Genomic DNA, 27,728 nt, shown 5'->3' on the forward strand with positions numbered 1-27,728 from the left:
TTCCCATTGGTTAATAAATAAGCTACTTTGGCCTATGGCAAGGAAGCTCAGGGAAATCCAAGGACAGAGACAGGAAAGAGAAAGGCAGAGTGAGGGAGTCGCCAGACTGCTATCCCAGGAGCAACATGTAATGGGATGCAGGTAAAGCTACAGAACGCATGGCGATATACAGATCAATAGTTATGGGCCAAGTTAAACTGTAAGATCTAGCTAGCAAGAAGCATGCCATAGGCTGTACAGTTGATAATTAATAGTAAGCCTCTGAATGATTATTTTATAAATGGCTGAGGGACCTCAGGGCTGGGCGGGACCTGAGAAAACTTATGGGTACAATGTTGTAATAAGCATGAGGGTGCAGAGGTCTCTCTGAAATACTACATTTTTTTCTGGATATATATCCAGTAGTGGGATTGCTGTCTATGTGTGGGATTGATCTTGTGTGTATGGGGGACCGGGGGAGTGGAGCAGCAAAGGTCAACCTCAGGAGTCATTCCTCACTCAAGACAGGAACTCTTCCAGCCTACAGCTAACCAGGTGGATTAGGCTGACCAGTCCTGTGAGCCCAGGGGTTCGTCTCCATCCCCCCAGCACTGGGGTTCTAAGTGCCTGCCACCACACCCAGATTTTCCCCTAAGATCAAGCCTAGGGCCTTACAACTGCACAGCAAACACTATTCCCCAGCCCTCCTCTCCCCTCTTTGAGATGGGGTTTTGCTATATATCCCAAATGACTTTCACCTCACTGTGCAACCCAGGCTGGCCTCCCACTTGCAGCGATGACTCAGCCTGACTGCTGGGATGGCAGGCTTGTGCGAGCATACCCAGCTGTCCTGTTCCCCATCACAGACTACCTTATGTGTGCAACAAGAGCAGGAAAGCTCCCTTCTCTCCAAACCCTTGCCACCACACGCAGAAACACTAGACCCTTATGATGCTCACTTACAAAGAATCTACCCCAAATGACTTAAATGTAAGAACAGAAATGATCAATGTGAAAAGACTTTAGGACGCTGGAAGGGGCAAGTATTTTGAAGGCACCCACAACAGAGGGAACAAAAGCATAAATTGACAGGAGCCCACGTTAAGCTAAGGAGCTTCTGCACAACAATGGAGGAGTCAAGAGTGAAGAGCCGACTCAGAATGGGAACCAGTCTGTAACATCTACAATGCATGAAGAGTCCTAAAACCTTCACGGGCAAACCTCCATCTTTTAGCTGAAAGTTGGCAAAAGACCTTGACGGGCATTTCTCAAAGGAAGACCCTCAAGCGACATCAGACTAACAGAGACTATCCAACATCCTGTAACACGGTCTGCCCATCCAACACTACGACCACATAGTCTACAATTTTTATTCTTTCTATTAGAGTTCCAACCTCTCCCATCTGAATTAGCTGAGTTAGCTACACAATTATATGAACTCCCTCACCCCCGCCCCCTTACTTCCCGCTGGTCTCCCGCAGTCTACTCCTCTGGCGCAGACACTGGGCAGTCCCACTGGAGTGCAAAGCAAGCCCTGGCACTTTCTACGCACATGGTTATATGTGTTGAACGGAGCCGCTCTCTGTGGCCCATACCCATGTTACAAGTCAAATTCATTAAAAGTTAAGCAATTTGCCAGGTGTGGTGGCACACGCCTTTAATCCCAGCACTCGGAAGCAGAGGCAGGCGGATCTCTGCGAGTTCGAGGCCAGCCTGGGCTACAGAGTGATTTCAAGGATAGGCTCCAAAGCTACACAGAGAAACCCTGCCTCAAAAAAACCAAAAATCTGGGTTGGGGATTTAGCTCAGTGGTAGAGCGCTTGCCTAGCAAGCACAAGGCCCTGGGTTCGATCTTCAGCTCAAAACAAAAAACAAAAACAAACAAACAAAACAAAAAAGTTAAACACTTTATGAAAACAAGCACTGTTTGCTCTGTATAAAATGGTTTGGATACCAAGTGATATATGAGGCTGGCTTCAAACTCACAGAATGCTGCCTGTCTCCACCTCCTGCATGCTGTCTCTAAAGCATGCTCCACCACGCCAGGCTGTGACACTTCCATGTATGATCTCCAGCACTGCAGGACATTTCTGCAGAGGGACCAAGACAAGGAAAAACGAACGAAGGTCGAAGTGGAAAGGGGAACACGCCAACCCCCACTCATTCTCAAGTGCCTTCCTTTGCCTACTGTATCAGCATGCTTAGCTTTAAAGACACACCCATCCAAATATTAACCCATTTTAACTAGCACAGGCCCCAGAGACAGATCAGAAGAACACGGGCTGCTCTCGCAGAGGACTGGAGTTTAGCTCCCAGCACCTCTAACTCCAGCTCCATGGGAGCAGACACCTGCCTACACACGTGTGACATACACTCAGACATCCACACACATAACTAAAGCTAGAATTTAAAAAAACAACACAACTCCAGCCAGAGGCCTTGAACCAGACCAACTCCAGTGAACATCTGCAAGTAAAGCTGAGTGGACACAGGGTGAACACTGGGTGACACCCCTCCCAGGGCCACTAAGACAAGGAGGAGGTGCTGAGGAGGCAGGAAAGGGGGAGGAGGGGAGTGGGCTTTTTATTTTGTTTTTAATTAATATTTCTTAAATTTTATTTTGGGGGATGCTACAAGGGTGAATTAATATTTCTTAAATTTTATTTTGGGGGATGCTACAAGGGTGAGGGGCAGACATGGTGGGACTGGGAAATGAGTGAGATTGGGGTTCGTGATGCGAAATTCCCAAAGAATCAATAAAGAACAGTGTTTAAAAACAAACCAAACCAAACCAAACCAAAGGCCCTTTAAACTTAGCACAGTCCAGCAAATAGACACAGAGCCCACACCATGTACTGGCCTCTTGAGCATGCTTGCACTCCTAAGCAACTCTCACTATCCCGGCGACCAACTTCACCGCCAAATGTCCCTGCAATCTGGTCTGGCAAACGCGACTGGGCCAACCCTTGTGAGACACTTGCACACTGCACTAGAGCAAGCAGTTCATCTCACTGTCACTGTGTCTCTTATCCAACCCTGACTGACTTACTGCTTCACTGACACAGTTCACGTGATCTGTGATCCCAGGCCATTTCTCCTGCTGTCAGTGTCTCTTCATACGGATGGACCCAAGTAGACATCCTCCTGCATGCTTTCTTGCCCTCCACCTTCTCTCTACAACTTCATTTAACTTTTCATCCACACCCCTCCATGTATCCCTAGGTATATCCTCAGGGGAAAAAAAACACCCCATACATTGTGATGTTGATAGAGGATACCTATTATTTTATAGACCACCTAAAAACAAACAAACAAAAAAGTGTAAAAATTTGTCGGGGAAATTACTAAAGCTTGATAGGAACACATCATTTCTTGCTATATGTCAGACAGTTAAAATACACAAATGAGAAAACACACACAAATAAGTACATATATATTAACTAGATCAATCTAGCCATTACTCAATACACAGCCATTATGAATTGACATAGACATGACAAATACATAGTCACTCATCAACTTGAAGATAAGAAACAACTGAGATGAACGACACTAGAAGTACCAAGTGAGTGTTGACTTCTTTTCCTACAAGCAACTGTGCAGAAATGAGATGGCATTTACCTCTCACTGCCAACAGAAGCCACAAGTGTTAGTTAATGAAAAAGAGGCTAAGAATTAGAGGGGACGGGGGTGGGGAGGGCTGGGAGGGATTGGTGGAAGTAGGACAGAGTAAACAATGTAATTGTTATTTTAAAAATTAAATTATTGGGAGGCAGAGCCAGGTGGATCTCTGTGAGTTCGAGGCCAGCCTGTTCTACAAAGCGAGTTCCAGGAAAGGCGCAAAGCTACACAGAGAAACCCTGTCTCGAAAAATAATAATAATAATAATAATAATAATTAAAATTAAATTATATTAAAAACCATGGTATTGTCTGTAACTTTTCATCTGAGAGTGTTTAGATACATTATATTCTTTATTCCCTATTAGTGTTATTATAGAAACTCCCCAGAAGAACTCAGTACTGCTATGGACCTGGAAGCAGTCCACTACTGGAAGGCAGGTTTATTCACTCCGTTAAGGAAAAGAACCATAAAGAATGTATGGATGAGTCAGTCAACAGGAACCAGGACTAAGGCAACCTATTAAACATTGAAGTTCATGGACAGCGTCGATATTAACGACAGTGACGGCTCCCTTCAGTGGCACCTGATTTCTTTTAGCTATGAATTCTACTTGCTTTTGGCAATAAGTCCTAAGTCATGAGCAGTCCATCCCGCTAAGAGTAGTACATACAGACCGATAAGTAGTTTATTTGTTACAGTTAATATCATATCTCAAAGTTATCTAAACAAATAAAAACACCCGGGGTAGCCTCAGACATACGGACTATAAAGTGAAAAATTGAGATTACCTTTCAAGTTTATAGCAGTTCAATCCAAGTCTCATATTCTAAATTAAACATAAAAAGTAAGACATGCTAACAGGAAGGAAAAAAAACACACACACAAAATTAGGAAATTACTATAAACCCTTAAAACTTGAGCCTGAAACAGTATTTGCCTATGCTATATGTGGTGATACTTTGTTTGGGCTTTAACAAGTAAAGCTTACCTGGAGATCAGAGTGCAGAGCTAGCCACTAGCTAACCGTACCAGTCAGGCAGTGGTGGCACACCCCTTTAATCCCAGCGCTAGAGGGGAGGAAACAGGAAGTGATATGACTGGAGAGAGGAGTTAAGGCGGGCAGAGGGGAGACAGAAAACAGAAGGGGACGGGACAGGCGCTCAGCCCCTGTTTGGTCTGAGAAGTCGTGTAGGTAAGAGGTGACTTTGGCTGGCTCCTTTACTTCTCTGATCTTTCGGCACTTACCCTACTTCTGACTCCCGGTTTTTATTATTAAGACCAACTAGAATTCCTGCTACAGCTATGGTTCATGAAAACAGTACAGAAAAACAAATCCAGTAGTAACCTAGACTTAGGGTGATCAAACTTACACATTTATGGGAGTGAAAAAGGGGTCACTGCGTTCAATTATACCGGGGACAAGAGATAGAAGCCAAGGCTGTCTACACATACCAGATCTACATCTGCCCTTCCAAACCTCCAAAGACAATCAGCCACTGAACCAACAGAGCATACTGCAATACAAAAAGCCAAAATTACTAATGTTTTAGTTAAAAAGCAGTATTTTTCAGGAAGATTTAGTAGTTTTCAAACCTGATTTACATGGAAGCCTACCTACAGAGAACCACAGAATTTCTTGACCAAAATCTTTAAAAATAATAGTTCAGAGTAAAACATTTCAACACTTTCTGGTTCATTTGATCTTGGCAACAGCCCGCAAGACGAGGACTCTTGTGGCTATTCCACAGAGAGAAAACAGAAGCCCAGAGAACTTAAGGAGACCAGGCAATGGAAGAAGTGGAACTCGAGCGTGCACAGTTTTCGCGGCACGTCACTACCGTTCCTCCTGGGTAGAAGCAGGAGCCCACTATTTTTCACAAGCACACAGAAGAGAATGGCACTAGCGAGTAAACAAGCAGAATCAGGTCAATCAGAAGTCGGCGGCCCCAGTGGTATGTCTGGTCTCTATTCATCACCAGTGGCCAGCAGAACACAGACTTGGAAAATGTCCTTGCCTGCAAGGACAAGCTACTCAACGTGAGTATTAGGATACCACGCTAACAACCTGTAGCTACAGGCTAGATCCAGTAGGGTATGAATGTCGGTGACCCTAAGAATAACTACCACTACCCATGCTAGAGGATGTGTACTGTTTCAGGCTCTGTGACATACTGACTATCCAAACTTCTCTGCCTCTCTCTATCTAGGCAGTATGTTCACTAGAGAACAACTAAGGCTCTGTAATTTGTTCATGGATATACAGGAGCAGAACTCAGATGGAAGTCCATCAGCTTCATTACTAAGATCTGATCTAGAAGAAATCCTTTCTGCATGCAAATTTTACACAAAATCTACGATTACATCAAAAACCACCCTCTGAAAACATTTCATCTTACTGCTTCTGCCTAAGAGTAAGATGTAAATGGAATGAAAAGCTACATGCACTGTGAGGATTTACGTTAAAATAATTAAGTCATTTTCTAAGCCCCGTCCTGAACATGGGGCACCAAAGGAACAACACCTTTTGTGAAACTTGAGTGTAAATACCTGTATTTTCCAACTGCCTTATCATTTTTTTTTGCATTGAATATATTATTGAAAAATTTCCCATTTTCTAACTTTTTATTCTGTACTAGGATCAATCTTCCACCATACTGGAGAAGATCAATTTTGTTATACTGGGGGAATCGGGGGAATTGGCTTAGCACACTTGTTTCATAACTTACCCATTAGAAATATAATTAACTCACAGAATAAAATACACCAGTTGTCCTTAAAAAAAAAAGATAAGAATTTGAAAACAAATCTTCTAAGGCAGGTGCCGTATTACTCCAAGCATACAGATGAGAAAGCTGTCGCTCAAAAGAAAGCACTTCGATGCTTGTTTAATGAGTCCTAGATTAAACTGCAACTTTAATATTCTAGAAAAATGTTGTATCCAAATGAATGAAAAAGGAACAAATAACAAAATATGATGATGTGATGGTGAAAAGATTCTGTCACTTGCTGAGTGGAGTGCTTATTAAGGCAATCCTTAAAATGATTCGAAAAATCAGAACAACGCAGAGAAAGCGCTGGTATAATCCCAGAGTGGAGATCAGCAAAGGGCACAAGGCACGCGGTCTTCTCTGCATGGCCCAAAGCATGGCACTGCAGCGCACACCAGTGTTTCCTCTGAGGTCTCCTTCCACAGCTCTGCCGTGCACTTAACATCTACGCTCTTCAAATCAAGAAAGGAACTTGGTGTCACAATACAAGTCTCAATGGAAATGAACAGAAAATGAAAACAACAAAGTCAATGAAACAAAGATGACATTTAACTTCAGCCAATGCCATTGTCTGCTACCGGTGCCTGTAGCTTATCAAGACTCTCCTGGTCTTCATTAAGGTGACCAGCATCTGGAAGGTGCCTGTTTGCTAACACCAAGCAGACAGTCCTCTCATACTGCGATGTGAGAAACAAGAAGCAAAGCTTTCTGATCTCTCTGGGTACACATCCCACACTTGGGAAACAAAACCCCAGCTGCTTCTGCTACCTCCCTTCTGGCTCCAGTACACAGCCAGGTCTAAAGCACTGTATTCCCAACATCTTAGAGACTGTCCTAACACAGAGATAACCCAGTTATTCCACAGTCAGTGGCACCACTGGAACACGTCAACAGAATCATCTCTTTAGAACTCACATAAATATTCAAAGCATACTGGGTATTGGGGGTCAGACAGAAAGTTCAAAGAACGTCTTACCTACTGCAAACAATACACAAACCTCAAGATATGCCACGGCATAGGGCTGTAATTTTATGCATCATAGAGTCTACAGTTCCGAGTGTAGCTACTGTCACCAGGGGAGCTGGATTCCATCCCAGTTCATGGTGAACATGGAGCCTCTCGGGAATTCAGGTTTCTCAGCAGAAAAGTGGAAATACCTACTTCTAAATTTAAAGTTACAGCTATGTCAGTCAGCTCAACATCTGCCCCACAGTAAGTACTTGCTATTTTAAGAATTAAATAGAGGGATACAATATTGGGAAAATGATTTTAAAGCAATCTCATCTGGACCTTCAAAAAAGGTCAGGTTTTGGTGAGCTGAAACACCGAAAGCAGCCAGAATGGAGAATGCCAACAGACCAGGGCAAGGACTGCAGTGGTGGCAAGGCAGGAAAACTAGAGCAAGCCAGGAGAGTGCTAACTGCCAGGTCTATCTTCTGGGTCAGTAGGAAGAGCAGCCTGTAACTTCTCATCCACTCTCTCACTCTTTAGCATTGCAGAAGAGTCCCTTGAGACTCAGGAGGCCACGGCAGCAGCCAGCAGCGTAACAGTGAGGTGGTCAGAGCTGGGGCACCAATGGCAAGAAAGCAGTGATGACCTGAGACCCTTCAAAGGGTTCTCAAGGACCGTGTAGTCAGAACAGAAGGATGAAATCAAAGCTACCTATGAGAAAGAGACAATGAGGACACTAAACAGAGTCCTTTAGCACCAGGATGAAAGACATACTGTCCACCAAGATGTCATTCAATGTCAGCTGCAAGGGGGTGGGGCAAGACAAAGAAAGAACTAAGGAAAGGTCTTTGGGTTTGCTGAAGTGGGATGAAAGGGAACTTTAAGAATATCTTGTATAAGTTGAGAAACAACGAAATACCTTTCTGGTGTGTCTCTGACTGATTTCTTTTCATTTTTTATTAAGAAATTTTCTATTCGAGCCAGGCAGTGGTGGCACATGCCTTTAATCCCAGCATTTGGAAGGCAGAGCCAGGGGATCTCTGTGAGTTCGAGGCCAGCTTGATCTACAGAGCTAGGTCCAGGACAGGCACCAAAACTACACAGAGAAACCCTGTCTCAAAAACCAAAAGAAAGACAGACAGACAGGAAGGAAGGAAGGAAGGAAGGAAGGAAGGAAGGAAGGAAGGAAGGAAGGAAGGAAGGAAGGGAAAGGAAAGGAAAAGAAAAGAAAGGAAAGGAAAGGAAAGGAAAGGAAAAGAAGAAAAGAAAAAGAAAAGAAAAGAAAAGAAAAGAAAAGAAAAGAAAAGAAAAGAAAAGCATATCTTTAAGCTAGGTATGGTGGCATGTGCCTTTAATTCCAGCACTTGGGAAGCAGAGGCAGAATGATCTCTCAGTTTGATGAAGGGCAGACTGGTCTACAGAGTTCCAGAACAGCCAAACAGCCAGGGCTATACAGAGAAGCCTTGTCTTAAAAAAAAAAAACAAACCAGAGTATGTTCTGTCTATGACCTTGAAACACTGTCCCAGAGATGTAGCAGGTTAACGAACTGTCCACCTACCTATGACATTGAAGTAGCTGCCCCTGGGGCGTGGCTCAGGGCTACCCTTAAGACCTGAGATGCTCTCTTCGCTCCTTCTTGGGACTCGGAGGCTGGGATAGTCTCAGGTGGAAGAACAGAATTGGACCGTGCCTCACCTTTTCAGGACCCTGTGACAATTCCTCTGTTCTGTCTTGTGAGTTTTTCTTTCTTTTTCTTTCTTTTTCTTTCTTTCTTCCTTCCTTTCTTTCCTTCCTTCTTTCCTTCCTTCTTTCCTTCCTTCCTTCTTTCCTTCCTTCCTTCCTTCCTTTCTTTTTAGGTGAGGATCGAACCCAGGACCTTGTGGTTGCTAGGCAAGTGGTCTACCACTGAGCTAAATCCCCAACCCAAGTTTTCCTTTCTTAATAAATCCCTTTGACCTTTAAGCAGACTCCATGGATTTCTCACTTTACCTGGCACCCAACGTGGGGGAGTGTCTGAAGGGTAATATGACCAAAATGCAGTGAAGTTCTGGATTCACATGATTCACCTGTACCTCTCACATTTTCTTCTCTACCAGAGCCAATTCCTTCTCAGTTTCAGCTGATAATTCTCTTGGACTGTTTAAGTCCTTGTCCCCTTGTAGGGTATTGGCTAAATGTACTAGTCCATCTTCAGGTATTCCAATGATGGTCTGTAAATTGGAAATGCTTCCTAACAATCTTTGAAAATCACTAAGGGTCTACAATCGATCTCTCCTGAGTTGTACCTTTTGGGATCTAATTTTTTTTAGATCTATCTTATATCGTAAGTAATTAATAGAATCTCCTCTTTGTATTATTTTTTCTTTCTTTCTTCCTTTCTTTCTTTTTTCTCTTTTTTCTTTTTTTCTTTTTTTTTGTTTTGGTAATAACTTGTAATCCCCAGTGAGGCGAAACTTTCTTTACTTCTTCAAATATGCTTTCTAAAGTATCTGATTTAGGATCAGCTAATAAGATATCATCCATATAATGGTAAATTATAGATTGTAGAAATTGTGCATGAATTATTTCCAACAGTTTCCTGGGGCTATTTAACATTCCCTGTGAACCTTCCTTAGTCACGATAAAAAGTATATTAGATATGAAACTTTAGACTCATAAAAACAGGACAGATAGAATATTTTCCTTAATTTTGCCAAATATAAATAGACTAGATATTATAACTGTAATTCTTGCTTGATAACTGTTTTCTTATATAAAATTTTACTATGTTAAAGTTAAGACTTTCCTTTTTGATTAGACCGAAAGGGGGAAGTGCTATGAGATGTCTTTCTGTATGCTGTGAATATGTGTGGCTTCCATTGGATAATAAATAAAGATGTTTTGGCCTATGGCAAGAAAGCTTACAGCCAGGTGGGAAAGAGGAAGGGTGGAGTCAAGAGAGAGAGAGAGAGAAAGAGAGAGAGAGACAGACAGACAGACACACACACACACACACACACGCACACACACACAGAGACACACCCCGAGACCAGCCACTCCCAAAGGAGCAAAAATACCAGCAGATTGGTAACACCAAGGCCACATAGCAACATACAGATGAATAGGAATGGGCTAATTTAAGATGAAAGAGCTAGCTAGCAAGAAGCTGAAGCCATAGGCCATACAGTTTGTAATTAATATAAGCCTCTGAGTGATTGTTTTATAAGTGTCTGTGGGACTACGGGGCCGGGCAGGACAGAAACCTTCTGGCTACACTGGATAGCTCCATGTTCAACAATTAAACGCATGCACTACTCTTGAAGACCTGGACCTGAGTTCAGTTCTTAGCGCCCACCTCCAGCAGCTCACAACTCTGTAACTCCAGACACAGGGACTCAACACCTCTGGCCTATGCAGGCATCTTTGCCCACAATGACATACTCACATAGGTACAGACAATACTACATCTTCTAAAAGAAATGCAGAGGTCAGACTCGTGCTTATGGGGAACAGACAGGGTGCATGGTGGGCAAGGAGAAACGGCAGTCATTTGTTGTTTAACAGTAAAAGAGAAGAGACCAAGAACAAACGATGTACAAAATCAAGAGAACTGCATCGGAAGCAAAAAGGGACACGATGGAAAATAACCACCATACAACACCACTGGGGACTATGACAACACGGTTTCGCCATTTGTTAGGTCCAAGTGAGAAACACGAGGTTTGGATTCCCTCCAGAATTAATCTTAGAGGGAAATGGGATCAAGGAAGTAAAAGATGTCTGCTCTAGCGGTTCAAAACCGTGGGCAGTAAACAGAAACCCTAACCATAAACTCCCTTCCTTGGGCCACCCCTCTAACTCTCTGGAGGCAGGCTCTTCTACGCAAAGCCTTAATAACAACTTCAGCTTCTGGCCCTGCAGCTATAGAGGACGACTCTGACATGGCCCAGGTGGTAATGGCCTGTGCTCTCTTGAGGTGACATTGTGCAAAGGCCCCCTCGGCCCTAAGTTCATTTGAGGCTCTGCTAGTACCCAGGTACTCAGAAACGCTCCACGGTGTGCTTTATATTGTGTTTTATGAACAAACGGACACATCGCAACACTTAGATTCCCAGATCCTGCCACAGCTCATTCTTGTAATTGCAGGAAGTTCCTAGTGGTATTTTTCTTCAAGTTTCTCAGTCCGCTGTTACCCTTCAAAGGAAGTCCTCAAAGGGAGAAGGAGGAACTGGTGAACTGGCATCGCATCAGCAAAGTCAGGGCTCAGATTCAGGCCGTTTGTTCCTGTTCCCGCTGCCTTCTCTCCTCATGCCCAGAATGTTGATTGGGGTGGGGAAGAAGCACCCACATGGCTAGGCAGCAGGCCAGCCAAGTGCAACTTCACCACCCACACTCCCTACTTCCCTGCCCGAAGAGGCCTGCCTTACTCCCCCATCCTAGTCACGTCTATGAGTGGACTGCAAGCAGGCCTAAGCAACTGACTAGCCCTAAAGTTCTCTGTGTTTTCTAAACATCTACCATGCATTTCTGCTACCATGAGATCATGAAAGAAACGAAATCTGAATTTTAGATGTGTGCGAGTCTGTAATCCTAGCATTTAAAAGGCTAAAGCAGGAGGAAGGAGGAAGGAGGGGTGAGGAAGGAAGGAAGGATAGATGAGTGAACAGGGAAGGGGAAAGTATGAAAGAGGGAGGGAGGGAGGCAAGAAAGAAGTCTGAATTTTACCCACAACAAGCAAGCTTCCAACAGCATTCGCTCTGAGTACACTGGAGATGCAGCAAGCAATAGACAGACTCCAAATGGTACCAAACTGTACTGGCTACTTTGAAGTCAACCTGTCCCAAGCTAGAGCCATCTGAGAGGAGGGAGCCTGAGTTAAGACAAGGCCTACAGAAGATCGGGCTGCAGGCAAGCCTGTAGGGCATTTTCCTAATTAGTGATTGATGGGGGAGGGCCCAGCCTATTAGGTGGTGCCATCCCTGGGCTGATGGTCCTGGACTACAGAAGAAAGCAGGCTTCTCAAGTCAAGTGGAACATGGCAGTAAGCAGCAGTGCCCCAGGCCCCTCGCTCCACCCCCACGCCACCCTGCCCATGGCCTCTACACCAGCTCCTGCCTCCAGGTTCAGTGCTGCCTGAGTTCCTGCCCTCACTGCTTTTGACGATAAACTGTTCCATGGAACTGTGAGTGAAATAAACCCTTTCCTCCCCAAGTTGGATCACCGTGCTTCATCAAAGCAATAGAAACCCTAACTAAGACGCAAATACACAAAACATCATGCATAGGAGGGAGCGAAGGATCTCCAAAGCTTACCAAAGAGAAGACAATCCATAAAAAGGATGAGGAACACCCTGGAAGTGGAAAGAAGGTGTTACAGATGAGGAGAACAGCCTGATGAAAAGCAACTGATAAAAAGCAAGCTGTGTGAGAAACAACAGACTTGCTGAGGTGGAACACAATCCATGTTAGGAGACACATCAGGACTGAGCTGCACATGTGGGGGTGGGCTGTCAGACACATTTTTAAGTGGGCGAACAGGCTTGAAGTGGCATGCTTTAGCCCTGAGTTTGTGCGCTGAGCCTGACCTACTGCACTTCCACAGTACCACTTCAAAGACTGCTCTCACCATGTAGGAGAATTCTGATCACGTGCTAACAGAAGTAATTAAATGAAAAGCCACTAACCTATTCCTGATTTTGACTACACATCTACCCAGAAATACTCACCTACGCTTAATCACTTTAGTGGTCCATGACATCTCCCTCTCTCTAACCCTAGCTCCTGCCAGGGATGAACTCGGGGCTCTGAACATCAGTCTATCACTGAACTACATCTCCAGCCTAGCCATGATACCAAAAACAAACAAACAAAAGAAAACCACACGAACCATCTTGAGGTAACAATACCTTGCTGTAATGTATTCAGTATGTTCACAATGCCTGGCTCAAGGCATCTTAACAGCTTCTAGAGTAAGTATATTGGGTCTAGTTGAAGGAACTGAACAACCTGCTCAGAGGTTCCAGACAGTTCAACAGGCAATCACTCACTGTCATTTGGAAGTTTTAGGGTGGTAGAGTTTAGCTAGGACCTAACCACACACTGAGAAGGAACGAAGACACTGAAAGCATAGGACTGCAAATATAAAGGACGCTGGTAGATAAGTAAAGGAGACTTCTCTAGCTGAGAGATCACTGCAAAGTTCAACAAGTAGACGTCATAAAATAAGCAAACAAACCAACATAAACACGTATTTTATATAAGTTGTTATCTTGAATATCTAACTTCATATAATACAGCACTCTGTACCTTGATTGTTATAGATAAATACTTATAGGGAAAGGAAATTAAATGACTATAAAAAAAAGTGAGTTGGTTTATAATATCTTAAAATAATTTAATCATTAAAAAATGTATTCTAAAGCCTCAAGAATATAGTAAATAATGACAAAATGTTTTAAAAAAAAGTGCCAATAGGAACCAGTCCAAATTCAAATTAGAAAACATTTTTAAAGGAGCAACATACAAAGTGGCTCATTCTTCTACCTCTAAGGCACTGATACTGAGTTCTAGTTTCTCCTGGTTCCTTGAGATGCCTCAGACAGTGAGCTAGCTGCCTCAGGTCCCTTCTCCTCTACTTTCTTTCACTAACAAATGCACTCTGATGACTTTATTCATACTTATGGCATAAACTGGCATCTATATACTAAGGATATAAGAATCATGTTATAGAAAGCTCTGCCAAGTTTCAGACCTCTGTGAAGCTAAGCATGCATTCCCTCAAAAACTTCAGAGGCCAGCAAGATGGCTCAGCAGGTAAATGCATTTGCCTTCAAACCCGATAGTCTGAGCTCAATCTACAGGACCCACATGGTTGAAGGAAACAGACTACCACAAGATTTTCTCTAACCTCCACACATATGCATATACAAACACTTGTCCTGCTTGTGTGTATACACACACACACACACACACACACACACACACACTCTTCACATATGCTTACACAAACACTTGTCCTGCTTGCACACACACATACACACACACACACACACACACACACACACACACACACAAATGTAAAGGAAAAAAATTTAAAGGTCGGAAGGTTAGTGCTACGTGTATAGATTGTGTATAGCTCAATGGTAGAAGGTATGTTTAGCATTTGAGGGTCAGGGGTGAGGGGTGTGACCACTGAGATGGCTCAGGGCAGCAGCAGCAGCTCCCAACCAATCCCAAGTACCACAGCACAGCTGCAGAAACAAAAGATAGCCTACCTCACCCTGCTGGAAGGCCAGCAGCCCACCCAACAGTTATTCTCTAACCTCTATACGCCCTTGGCATGATGCATAGAAACTCACATACACACAAAATAACAGAGAGTTTTAAAAGTATATACTTTATACTTACTGAGTAGATTTGATTAACTTTGCTTCCGCTGATAAAATTATAGACTTCAAAAGTCTATTAGAATGTTAAAGTGCCTTCATTTTAAAATGTCCCTTTATGTAGTAAAATATTAATATATATAGCAAATTACTGACAATAATAAGTAGGATCTAAATAAACACAGCAAAAGGAACTATTTTAAGATTTATCTATAAGTGTTCCCAAGACATGCCCAGACAAGTCAAGGCAGAAAGGGCCTGTATAACTTAGATTCTCACAGGATTCCCAACAGCACATTGGAAGGTGCTACCAATTACCAATGACACCATCAGCACACTTTGTAAATGTCAAAAATTTTAATTTGGGGATCCAGATGAGTATTAGAAATGCGTGGTTGATGGCAAACACAGGAAGTGAGAAAATGAGCATTAGTCATATATTGTAGCTATTTGCGAGTGACCCCTAAGCCCCTGAACACACAGTAGCTGCACTCAGCTGAAGAGTGCTCCTTGAAGCTAGAGTAGCCAGGCCCGTCATCTGGCATCAACATACTTCTGCAGTTCTGTGTGCTCACAACACAGCACCATCTAACCCTGAGAGTCAGTCACCAGATCCTGCTAGCCCCATTCAGTTTCTAAGAAAACGTATGCTTCTGGTGATCCTAAGTACTGGTAGAGCCTGCAAGTCTGTGGGCAAATTGCTCAGGGGTTCGTTACCCTTACTGCTGCTCCACCTCTCCAGAGAAGACTACAGCATTCCTATTCTGCAATCATCACCCTAATCCCAGCACTTGGGAGATAGCTATGATGATCACCACAAGTTCAAAGCCAGCCTGGTACACATAGAGCTTCATGCTATAACATAAAACCATTCAGGGGGAAAAAAATCCTATAACTGCACCATTCATTAACTCAACAAGCATTATTGAGCACCTAGTATGCCCCAGCAGATACACTACCTGAACTGATGATCAAACACAGAACATTGTTAGGTCTCAAACCCAGGTCAAAGGCTAACCGAGGTGTCCATTAACATATCAAAGTGGACCTGGACACCTTGGTTAGTCGTTTGTCCTGAGTCTGAAACCTAACAGACATCTCTAACGTAAGTCTGTACTCCTCAGGAACTACTTACTGCCCACCTTGCACATTCTAAGTTACCCAGCTACCACTGCCATGCTTTCAAATGTCCACCTAACCTTGCTGCCTAGATGACATGTCTATGTCACTCTCTATGTCTAAAATTCAGCACATCTAAAAAACAAACAAAAAACCCCAAACAAACAAGCACAGCTCCTCCATGTCACTTCAGTTTGTAGCAGCATCACTGTCCTGCCAGCTCAGTGGGATCATCACCTCAGAATTGATTGGTCTTTATCCGGGTGCAATTTTGGAAAAATAAACCCTCAACCTAAGTGCAGAGTAAGGAAGGAAAATAAAAGGATTACTGTCAGGACCCAAGAGAAGGAGCAGCACGATGTTCACACAAAACACAAGCAACAAAAGGTGTGATGCCAGTTTGAGGAGCAATGAACCATTTTTTCTATTATTAAAGCCAAGATCTTGCAAATTCCAAGTTTTCTTACAGAGCAGAGCAAAGAAGACTTCTCCAATCACATTCTAAGAACCAGGTCCCATGCTCACCGCTTACACACATTCCCGCTAGCGTTCAGTACCAATCCTTCTGAACTGGGATTAACAGGGAACAGCCTCAGCGGGTTAAGTTATCAGATCAGGGTGAGAAGTTAATAAGCACCGAGCAGAGATTCAAATCTGAGGCTGTCACATTCCAAAGTGTATGCTATTTTGACTAAACTCAATGCTTGCTGAAATGGAAAGTTACAAAGGTGTTTAAATGTTTTTCTCTGGGATATAATGTATATCCTAGAAGAAACTCACCCTAGATCAACTACTAATAATGTAACACAGCAACATGCACTCAAAACATCAAGCCTGTGACCCCAAAGTTACAAATTCAACATAAAAAACCTCACCTATGCTCTTAGTTTCTAGGCAATAATTTCCCTTTCAAGGCTACTAATATTTCTACATCCACATCTACTTTTTGCTTAACTCATAGGCAAAAAGAAGTAACCGTCACTCACTATTGGAGTGTAATAATTGTGATGCCTAGACCCCAGACTTACACTTGCAAGTAAAGATAAATGGATGAAAGGGTTTATTTAACTGCATGACTCACTGTGTCACACTACAGCTTCCATGATGAGATTGATTTTTCTCTTCTTTTCCTTCCATCTCTTAAATTTTATTTATTTTATCTTAGAAGGGAGGTTGCAAGGGCAGAAAGTGGATACAAGGGTAAGGAAAATGAATAGGATGGAGATGCATGATGTGAAAGACACACAGAATAAATAAAAGAGAAAGTTTAAAAAAAAAAAAAATCGGCCTTCTGACCTAGATACATGTTCTGTTTATTTAAATCTTGAGATTCGGTGTAAAAATGTGAGTGCTTCATTTATTAAGTCTAATCCTAAAACTTTAGATCTTTTGGATGCTACTGCGAATGTTTCCTACTATTGTATGCTGACTTCCTGTCACTACACTGGTAATCTTGCCTCAGATTACAAGAGAAAGCAGAAGCCACTGGGCTGGAACATTCTCCACTAATCTACTATCTTCCTACTTGCCTCCCTGTGTTCAAACAGAAGCAATGACCCCTTTCCAGAAGACTGTGTGGTCAGGATCCCGACCATTGTCAGCAGTCCTGACAAAGAAAATTGGGCCTCAGTCAGTAAAGGTGTCTTTTACAGTCTCTTCACTCGCATGGGCAAATTACTTTAGTCCATCTCTAGGCCTCTGGCTACCATTTATTCCTTAGGTCATTCAAACCTGGCATCTACTGCAAGTAGTCAATGAAACAAGGCTGTAAGAGTGAGCAATGACATGTAGGTTTCTCAATCAATCCAACAGCTTCATCTCTGCTCACATTTCTCAGCCTCTCAGGCAAATGAATCTCAACGCAGTCGGCTCTCACCTGCTTGAACACTTGATATGCATTTTGGCATCCCCAGCATGATACGCTTACATATTCTCCATCTCCCTTCAACCATGCTGGCCTCCACCCTAAGACCCTCTACTTCCCATCTCAAGAAATGCTCATTGCTCCTTCAGACTCAAGTGTTAGGCAGTTTTTCTTCTTTATACTCTTTTCTTCAATAATTTCATTAATTACTTTTCAATGTGCCATCCTCTCAGAGATAAATATCTTAAGATTTGTAGATCTTCCATGAAAAGTTCCTAAGTGACACACAGGCTTCCATACATTTAACATGAACAAAGGAGAATGTTTCATTTCATAGTACTCCTTAACCAAAACAGCACCCTAGACCCACTCCTCCCCCACCACCCCATGCTGACAACCCCAACTATAGCCCTAAACTCTCTCCTCTCTCAAGCCCCATATGCATTACCGTGGCTTCCTACTTTAACTAAACAATCTCAAGTCCACGCCTCTCTAGCTGGCTGCCTCTCTAATCTAAGCCACTGCTGTTTCCCACATGGACTATTTCCTACCCACTGGCCAACCTGCTCACCTTCCCAGTTATGAGTGGTCTTAAAAAAATACAAAAATATAGATTCCTATTAAGGTCCCAGCTGCCCATAGTCAGTGGTCCCTTCCTTTCTCCTCTTTCATCTACTAATGCCCGGCGTCACAACTTACACACATTATCTCTTCACAGTTCTCTTGCTACGCTGCCTCACACACCCCATCCCCAGCACTGTCCACCCATACCTGAGCTGTCTTTGCTTTCTTTCTGCCTCACTGCCTCCTTACCAGAGGTCCTCCAGTATTACACACAGTCCTTTCAACATCCCACAGACACAATGCACAATGGCAGAGACAAGAGCTCATCTTTCACCACGACAGAGTCCCGGAGGTAGACAGTGACCACAAGGAGTAGTTAGTCAGTATATAAAACTGACTGAGAAAGACGCCCCTCAGCATTCCACAAGTCCATCTAGTCCACCATAAGACTTGGTTACTCTAGGGCTACCCTGCTAACATGAGTCTTACTAGGCTGGAACAGGGGGCAACAGCAAGTTAAATGCAAAATGTTGCATAACTATGTTTTCTGAGCAGATGTCCAGTGTGTTCACCAGAATCTCAAAGGACTCAACAACTCAAAAGAAAAACACATACTAGCAAAATCTGACTTTGTCCTTTACCAATCTTAAAGAAACATGGGCTAGGTGTGGTAGCACACACTTTTAATCCCAGCACTTGGGAGGCAGAGGCAGGCGGATCTCTGAGTTTGAGGCCAGCCTGGTCTACAGAATGAGTTCCAGGACAGTCGGGGCTACACAGAGAAACCTTGTCTTGAAAAGAGAAAAGAAAAAAACAAAAAACCAAAACCACCACAACAAAAATGAAATACAATAGGTAATTAGCTTCCATCAGACAAATTTCTTCTGTAGAGATAAACAGGGAGGAACTGAAAGAATATCTATCTACCACAGTGTCTTGGTTACGTTGCCACTGCTGTGGTAAGGCACCATGATCAAAGTCACTTACAAAAGAAAGCATTTAATAGGGGTAACAGTTTCAGAGGGTTAGTGTAGCCGGAAGTTTCTCTGGTCCTGCCCGGCCTGGCAGTTAGGATGAATCTCTTCCACCCACCTCCTGCAGCCACTTGGTCCCAAGTAAACACACCGAGACTTATATTATTTACAAACTGTATGGCCTATGGGTCAGGCTTCTTGTTAGCTAGCTCTTATAACTTAACACATTTTTTTTTCCTTTTTTTGGTTTTTTGAGACAGGGTTTCTCTGGATCTCGCTCTGTAGACCAGGCTGGCCTCGAACTCACAAAGATCCGCCTGCCTCTGCCTCCCAAGTGCTGGGATTAAAGGCGTGCGCCACCACCACCCAGCTTGACACATTTCTATTAATCTATGTTTTGCTACCAATCTGCTGGCATCTTGCTGCTCCTTGGGCAGCTGGCATGCTTCTCTCCCACCTCTGCCTTTCTTCTTCCTGTCTCTCTCTCTTGGATTTCATGCCTGGCTATAACCTGACTCACCATAGGCCAGAGAAGCTTCTTTATTTACCAACCATAACAACACATATTCACAGCATACAGAAAGACCATCCCACAGCAGGTTAGAGTCCATGACAGCAGAGCAAGGGCTTGGCAGCAGGAGCAGCTGAGAGCTCACATCTTGATCTACAAGTAGGAGGCAGAGAGAGCACACTGGGAATAGGGTGAGTCTTTTGAAATCCCAAAGGTCATCTCCAGTGACACCTCTCCCTCCAAAAATGCCCACCTCCTAATCCTTCCCAAACAGTTCCACCAATTAGGAATTAAGCATTCAGACACAGGAGCCTGAGGGGTTCATTCTCATTCAAGGCTCCACACAGGGAAAAGGCTTCAGAAAATGTAACATCAGAAAGGATAAAGGCTAGAAGCCAGGCTTCATGTCTTTTTAAACTCCCACTGGTCAGACACCTTGAAGAACCAATACAATCTTCACCTCAGCTGCTTCTTTTATTAGTCAACACAGCATTCCAGGCTTAGGTCTTCCTCTTTATATCCCTCACAGAATATAAACAAACCAACTGAGTGTTGGAACGGTGAAGCAGTCCACGAACCATTTTCTCAAGGGTGTAGCTGGACAGAGCAGCCACCACGCACAAAGACAGTCATGTGAGTCCGAAATCCAGAAGACCCAACCCAGCCACTTCATGTGTGACGACCCGGGGAAGTGGCAGTCAAGGTGTCACACCACTGGCTGCGGCAGGCCCGCGCAGCGCTCCGCACACCAAGGCCTCGCGTCCTCGTCTACGGTCACAATGCTCACACCAACAATCTGGGCATGACGGGAGGGAAGGCTCCACTGAGCACGGTGTGAACTCCAAAAGTAAGCATGGCCCTGTAGAAAGATGCCAGCTGTGACGTCTTTCCTAAGCAATGCATGGAAAAATGTTTAATTAATACAAGTGTGTATTTCTATTCTTTACAAATAGTTTAGTGATTTAGAAATGAAAACAAAACAAAACAAAACAAAAACAAAACCCACAACTCGAGAGTGACAAACTCAAGTTTTACTACGTTTCTAATATCCAGTGCACTCAGACGTTTTCACTAGTGAACAGATGTTGTAACTAACTCAACGTTAACAAGAGAAAAACTGGTTTACATTTCACGGTTGCTGCTTTTCTCCCATTACATTTATTATCTTATTCAAATACTCTACCAAGCTATTGCTCAACACAACTGATGTAAAGCGTTTCAGCTTCATTAAAAGGGCACACTGCTGGCAAACGTCAATAAAAGGACAGTCAGTACTCAAGGTTTTATCATGCGATCACACCACATTCAAAGTCTGTGTAAGTTTTGACAATTCCCAGAAAAAGAACTTTTTTTTTTAAAGTGAAAGCTAAGAAGACATACTGATTAATGTGGTAAAGTTATATACTTTTCCTATTCTTTGAAAAATAAGTCGCTTCTTGAAAAGTTAAAAGCTGTAACAGGGAAAATCTTCAGCAGACAGCAAAATTGATGATTAAATCCTGTACGTCAGATCTCCGATTCCTGCTCTGGGACAAAATGTCACAAACCAATAGCTCCTCTTGGTCTGCTGACACAGTCTTCAACCACAAACCCCAAAGCCCTAACTAGGTTTTACTCTGCTATTCCAGGCCAGCCTCAGCTACACAGAGAGCCTCAGTCTCAAGAAACAAAAGCATGGGTGCTGGAGAGATCACTGGGTGGTTACGAGCACGGGTCATTCCTCCAGAGGACCTGGGAACAATTCGCAGCATCCGAGCACGGGTCATTCCTCCAGAGGACCTGGGAACAATTCGCAGCATCCGAAGGGCGGCTCACAGAAGTCTCTGAGCACAGTTCCACGGAACCTGACACCCTCTTCTCACCGCCATGGGCATGAAGCCTGCTCATGGTGCAGACATACATGCTGGCAAACACTCGTGTACATAGAAATAAATAAATATTTTTTAAAAGAAGCAAATACTAACAAGTGTAATTATATACCTTAATCTGTCTGACAGTGTAATAATATCAAACTGTTGTCTGTCTGTACCCAGAAAGCAACCACAAGAATCCACCTCTCTCTGAAGTGACTGTTTTAAGACATAATTATAAATTAAACTCTTGACTATGAAAGAGAAAAGGTCTACATACAACTCAAAGGCAGTCTGAAATCCCTACTCTGTATTAAGAAGTCTACACAAATCGAAGTCTGCCTGATTTTACTGCATTCCCTACCTGGTCCCATAATCACATAGACAGTGAAGCCGCAGCTCCAAGGTGGCAAGGGACAAGGGGAGGGAAGGACACTGACTATCTGTAAACAATCATTGAACTTCTCTTCCTATCAAGTCCCTAGTTAAAAACAGTGATACCCACTTCACAGGGCTGTTGCAAGGACCAAATGAGTTCGTGCATGAAAATGACTTGCCTGGTAAAAGGAGCCCACTGGGCACTCAATAAATGCCAGCTCCTGCCTCCTTCAGCTCTAGGCCCTCTGTTCATTATTCTCTACCCTCATTTCTCCAGATGACTCAGCCCTCTCTCGTGATTTTATTAACAAATGTTGAAAACACTGGACCAATCAAGGTCTGCTCCCTGCCCTCAACATGGGTGAGGAAGAGGCCTCCAACATGTGAGCAGAACCAACACACATCATAAATACGTTTCTAATCTAATCCCCAAAGGCCTGCCAATCACACAGCAGTCCCCCTTTCCACTCCTCTTTACGACACGAGGCCCTCCTCCTGCCTTTTCTAATTAGAGTGATGTCCAAAAGTGAGGAGTCCTTGCCACCTTCTCTCCCATCTGAATTATGCCAAATTATTAATAATAATACTTACCAAGTATTCAGAACGCCTACAACTCCAGCCTTACTTCCTGCCCACTGCCAGAGTCCAGGTCAGGTCTCAAATCTCCGCAACACTGACTTTCGCGCAGGATAATTCTTGCTACACAGGTTGTCCCATGAACTCTGCGCTATTAAATAGTATCTCCAGCCTCTACCCACTACATGTCGGTCAAACCGTGCCCTCCCCCGTTTTAGACGCTGACAGACAGCCTGGGAGAATAAAAACCACTCCCACATACACTGGCCCCTCTCATTCCATGGTTTTTTTGTTTTGTTGTTTTTAAACATTTTATTACTTTGAAATATTTTATGGGGAGTGTGAGGCTTATACCATAACTCATCTTGGGAAGTTAGAGGACAACTTATGGGAGTCAGTTTTTTTTCCCTTTCCACCATGTGGGTCCTGGGGATCAAATGCAGGTCATGAAGTTTGGCAGTGAATGCCATTACCCATGGAACCATGTCACCAGCCTCCTGACCCCATGCTTTGAGTGCTCCTGGCCCAGTTCCTCACCATTTCCTATTTGATACAAAATCAGCCCCGAAGATAATCAGCCTTCAGTTGCTTTCCTCTGCTGGCAAGTGCCTCCTAGAGAGAACAGTGCTTTCAGTAATCATTTATTTCAAATCCCCTTCACACCTAGTTCAAAGCTCCCCACCCAGCCTTGATAATCTGGACTCAATTAAGTATTATCCCACAAGGCACTCTGCACAGCACAGTAAGGCTCCCTACCCACTGCTGCCCGCAGAAATCCACCCCACCCTGGTTTCCATTCTACTGCTGTCGCCTGTTTGGATGTCTACTACCCAGCACCCACGGCACATGTCTCTGCAGACGCCTCCTTCGCTACCCTCTAATACTGCTACTATTCAAAGCCAATCATCTCCAGGGCCTCTCCACTGCCTACTGAAATATGTGTGCAATCTCCTGCCTTCGGTCCTCAGTTATGACCTCTTTCTAACTGTTTATCTCCAAACACACTTTAGCTTAGGTAAAATCCTACTACCTCCTAGTCCTTGAAAAGGCTCCACTGTGGTCCACCTTTGGTCATGTTCTTTCCCTTCCTTGGAAGCCCATTTCCCCTCCCCGCCCCAACTAAAAGTCCACTGAATTGTGTGATGTCTAAATCTCCTTTGTGCGGAACACAATGCACCTCTCCCAGGTATCCCTTTCCTTACACATGAACGGTCCTGTGATTTATGAAGGCCTCCAGAGCACCTGTGCGTCTTCTGATTGTACCCTGCTCAGCAAAGGGTACAGAACTCTCACTCTATGCAAGCTGTCCCAAATTATCCTCACTAGAAAGCAATGGAGGGCTGTTTTCAGAAAATCTCAAAACTCCTTTCAGAGACAGAATCAGCCCCAATTCCCCCTCCGTCTCACATTTCTAGGTCGTAGGCCAAAATTTAAGTATTCCAGATTGCTATTCAGTTCAGGTTGGGTATCCCTTATCAGTGATGCTTGAGACTAAAGTGTTTTTAGTTTCTTTCTTTTTTTTTTTTCTTTTCAGGTTTTGGAATGTTTGTGTACACAATATCTTTGGGGTGGGACCCAAGTTTAAAGAGAGCTCATTTATGTCTCATGTACACCATTTTCACACAGTTTGACAGTAAATTTGAAAAATGATAATTCTGCACAGAAAAGTGTCATGGTGTGTAAATTTCAAACTCGTGTTATTTTGGCCCTCAAAATTTTGAATCTAGGAGTATTACAGATGTTCTGAACAGGGGTACTCAACCTGAATATACTACTGTAAAAGTCTTGCTTCAGGGGATTCCAATGGTTTCCAGCTTGTAACTGAATCCCAAATAGTCAAGCTATTTAAGCTGTCTATGCATGAAGACAATAGAAATTTATTTTCAAATACTAATACAACTGAATAAAACATAAAAAACAAGTTGGAGTTAACTGAACATATCTCAGCTGGAGGTTAATGAATGCTAACTTGTATGCCCTAAACAGTCCATTTAAACATCCTAAAGCCTTGTGCACCAATAAAATGACAAAAACTCAGTTTCTGGCAACTGCATGCTCAACCCTATACCCCAAAGACATAACCCAAAATAGAGTTTAGGCAGTTCCTCCTTCATCTTAAGCCCTTACAGGTGTGTTTTATTTCCACAAAAGGAGTAGAATCATTCATGAGCACATTTTGATCAAATCTTGTAAGTTCTGTACCATACCCATCAGACACTAGCCCCACAATCCCACCACTAACCCATAAGCAATACAAGCTCTGTTTCGTGTGATCCTGAGAGAAAGCTGGTTTCCACATTGTGAAAGGGCCATCAAAACAAAAACAATGAATACACAATAGAATCTACCTAGCTGCTAAAGCCTAAAATCGTCACCATGTGGCTCTTTCCAGCAGTGTGGATCTGAGACCCACTCATCCTTCTCTGCTATCTTTCCCCGCCACCCCCCACCCCCAGGTTATAACAGTGGGAAACAAAAGCAAAGAAGAGAACTCGGTCCCTAACACAGTAGGCACAACTCCCAGATCCGGTGTGTGTAGACATTTCTATATAGCACAGGATTTTTGTTAGAAGAAAATTGACTTTCACTCTACAACAGGCCTCCAAGAACTCAAGGCTGACAAGGGTCACACTTCGATTTAACAGACTACAGTCAAAGCCCAGCCTACACCGGTAATCAATCCCAGCACTTAAGCAGCCAAGGGAGCAGCCAGGTCCTGAGTTCAAGGCAAGCCTGAGCTATAGGGCAAGAAGCTGTCTCCAAACATTAAAATAAGAGCTCTGGTCCAATATTCTGCTTCCACTACCTTACACCCATGTGTTTGGAGATTCGGATAACTGGCCTGGATCAACATTAGGTGAAAACTTAAAACGGTTCCTGATATGCAGTTTAGACAGGCTCTTACTACCAACAGTTCTGAATCATTAACAGCAGCGCTAACGCTCATCACAAATATTAGACAGGAACTTCGATGAAGCCTCCTATAAAACCAGACGACATAGAAGGTTACATGCACCGTGCTTGCTGCTGCTGCGGGGTAGAACTACACATTTCAATTCCAGCTGCTCAACATATCCCAACCCAAACCCACAAGATCCACCAACTATAACCGAATGCCCACTGGCAGATACTGCCCACCGGACATCGGTCACCGGTCCTACGAACCACAAGTTCTTTTCACGTCTACACGCCAAGTATTAGCCAGAAGTTCAAAATTTCTTAAGTCTCCCTAAGAACACGGCTTCCTTAAAAATAAACAAAACAAAAAACAAAAACAAAAACAAAAATCAACCTGCTTCTTGGATACCTTTATGTCTTAAAAAATTAAAAATAAAAATAAAAAAAATAATAACTCACTTCATCGGGTCTATTCGGCTCACTCAAGAATCCCAACGGCATCTTGCCTGCCTAGACTCCTAACTTTACTATTGTGCAGGATCCGAAAAGCTGTGTGCATATGGGAATACACATAACCAGGAGGAGCTAGGAGCCACAATGCACATTTACAACCCGAGAGCCTTGCTGGGAACTTGCTCTTCCCGTGCACGGGCTGACCCGAGGGATGCAGGCTCAGGCTCCCGCAGACACCCCCCCACACCCCCACCCCCACCCCGACCGAGAGAGACCGTCCTCCCCCTCCAGGAGTCCCCGCGCTCCCGGCTCGCACCCGCACCTGCGGCCTCGGCCCGCAGCGGGCGAGCCTCCCGGGGCGGGAGGGTGGTGCAAACCTGCCCTTCTGGAACCATCGCCCGCTCCCGCGCCACCCGGGAGGGCTAGGGGCGGTTGGGTGGTGGAGGACGCCGCGGTAGGTACCTGGAGGACCACGTCGTTGGGCAGCTGCGCGGCCCGGAACAGCTCGAGCACCCTCCCGTTGACCACCACCTTCTTGCTGCTCTCGATGTCGCAGTAGGAGAAGAGATCCGAGTAGTATTTCTGCTCCGCGTCGCTCAGCGTCAAGCCTTCCATCTTCGCCTCGGCCCGGCGGCCGCCCCGCCCCGCATGCACTAACCCGGGCGCCGGCCCCGCAACCCCGGGGCGCCCGGCGGGGGAAAGGGTGGAGCGGAGGGGGGAACGACGACTTGGGGCGCGCGGCGCGGCGCCGCACGGCCTCCTCGCGGAGCCTCGGGCTCGCGGGGCCCGGCCCGGCCCAGCCCGGGGGCCGGCGGGCGGCTGTGCTCGGCGGCGGTGCTCGGCCGCAGGCTCGGCGTGGGGAAAGGAGGCGGCGGCGGCGGCGGCGGCCGCGGGGCTCGGCCGCGTCCCTCGGGCTTCCCGCCTCGGCTTCCCCTTCCGCCCACGCCCCCCTTCTTCTTCTTCTTTTTTTTTTCCTCCACCCACCCAGCCCTGCAGCGAAGTTGTGGGGCTTCGGAAGTCTAAAGTTTCGGGAGCTCCGGGCTGCGCGTGGCCGCCGCTCCGCCTCCCTCGGCCGCCATTGACTGCGCCCCGGGCCCGGCACTGACAGCGGCGGCCGCGCTCCAGACCCGGATGTGAGGCCGGGAGGAGAGAGCGCGAGAGGGAGAGCACAGAGAGAGAGAGAGAGAGGGAGAGAGGAGAGAGAGAGAAACACCCACCGGGCTGGCTCGGCCGCTCCCGGGAGAGCGGGCCGCAGCGCCCCCTGCTGGCCGGAGCCCCGCGGCGCGGGCGCGCCGAGGACCCCGTTCGCCAGAGGGGCACCTGGGGACCCGCTTGGGCTCCCTGCTGGGAGGATTCCAGCCGTGCGGGCGGCTGCGGGGCTCCTGGGGGGCCGCTTCTGGCAGCCCGAGCGTTTCCTACCCGTTTGCAACCTTGCTGGAGAAGAGGGAGGCATGCATCGCTTTTCTGGCCAGCGGGTCTAGGTGTGGACCGCTTACACCTGGCGGCTGGACTGACTCCCGCTCTAGCCCCAAACTGTGTCTTCTGTAAAACCTAAGTTTGCAAAATAGGAAGAAAAAAACAAACAACAACAACAACAAAAACAAAAAAAAAAAAAAAAAACAAAAAAAACGGTCCAAGTGTTGGTCACCAGGAGCCGAATACTGTCGATGTATGCCATCGACTGCTGTGTACACCTGTGTAGGCCTTCAGCCGACCCCAGGGCCTCCTGTCACTCAAAATTCCTTCCTCTGTGAAAATGATGGGAGTTGCATTTGTCTCTATCTGCACCTGTCTCAGAAAGGGGTGCATAAACTCTCTCCGAGTCTGTCATCGTTTAAAACTATTTTCTTTCGG

The 27,728-nt window shown here is 44.8% G+C and overlaps 1 protein-coding gene across 6 annotated transcripts in view; it reads right to left on the reverse strand.

Moving 5' to 3' along the window:
• Positions 1 to 27,064, reverse strand: part of Reps1 (RALBP1 associated Eps domain containing 1) — a 74,126-nt gene extending 47,062 nt beyond the window's left edge. For 4 of the 6 annotated variants that reach the window (XM_036168658.1, XM_036168659.1, XM_036168656.1 and 1 more), the window contains exon 1: positions 26,337 to 27,063. In XM_036168658.1, coding sequence (XP_036024551.1) covers positions 26,337 to 26,489 — 153 coding nt within the window. In that variant the 5' untranslated portion in view covers positions 26,490 to 27,063. Of the gene's footprint in view, positions 1 to 26,336 lie in introns of all 6 variants that reach the window. The other 2 variants (XM_036168660.1, XM_036168657.1) reach the window with 1 other exon arrangement.
• Positions 27,065 to 27,728: the final 664 nt, after the last annotated feature.

This window comes from Onychomys torridus, chromosome 19 (genome assembly GCF_903995425.1).
Source record: "Onychomys torridus chromosome 19, mOncTor1.1, whole genome shotgun sequence".
Taxonomy (NCBI): domain Eukaryota; kingdom Metazoa; phylum Chordata; class Mammalia; order Rodentia; family Cricetidae; genus Onychomys; species Onychomys torridus.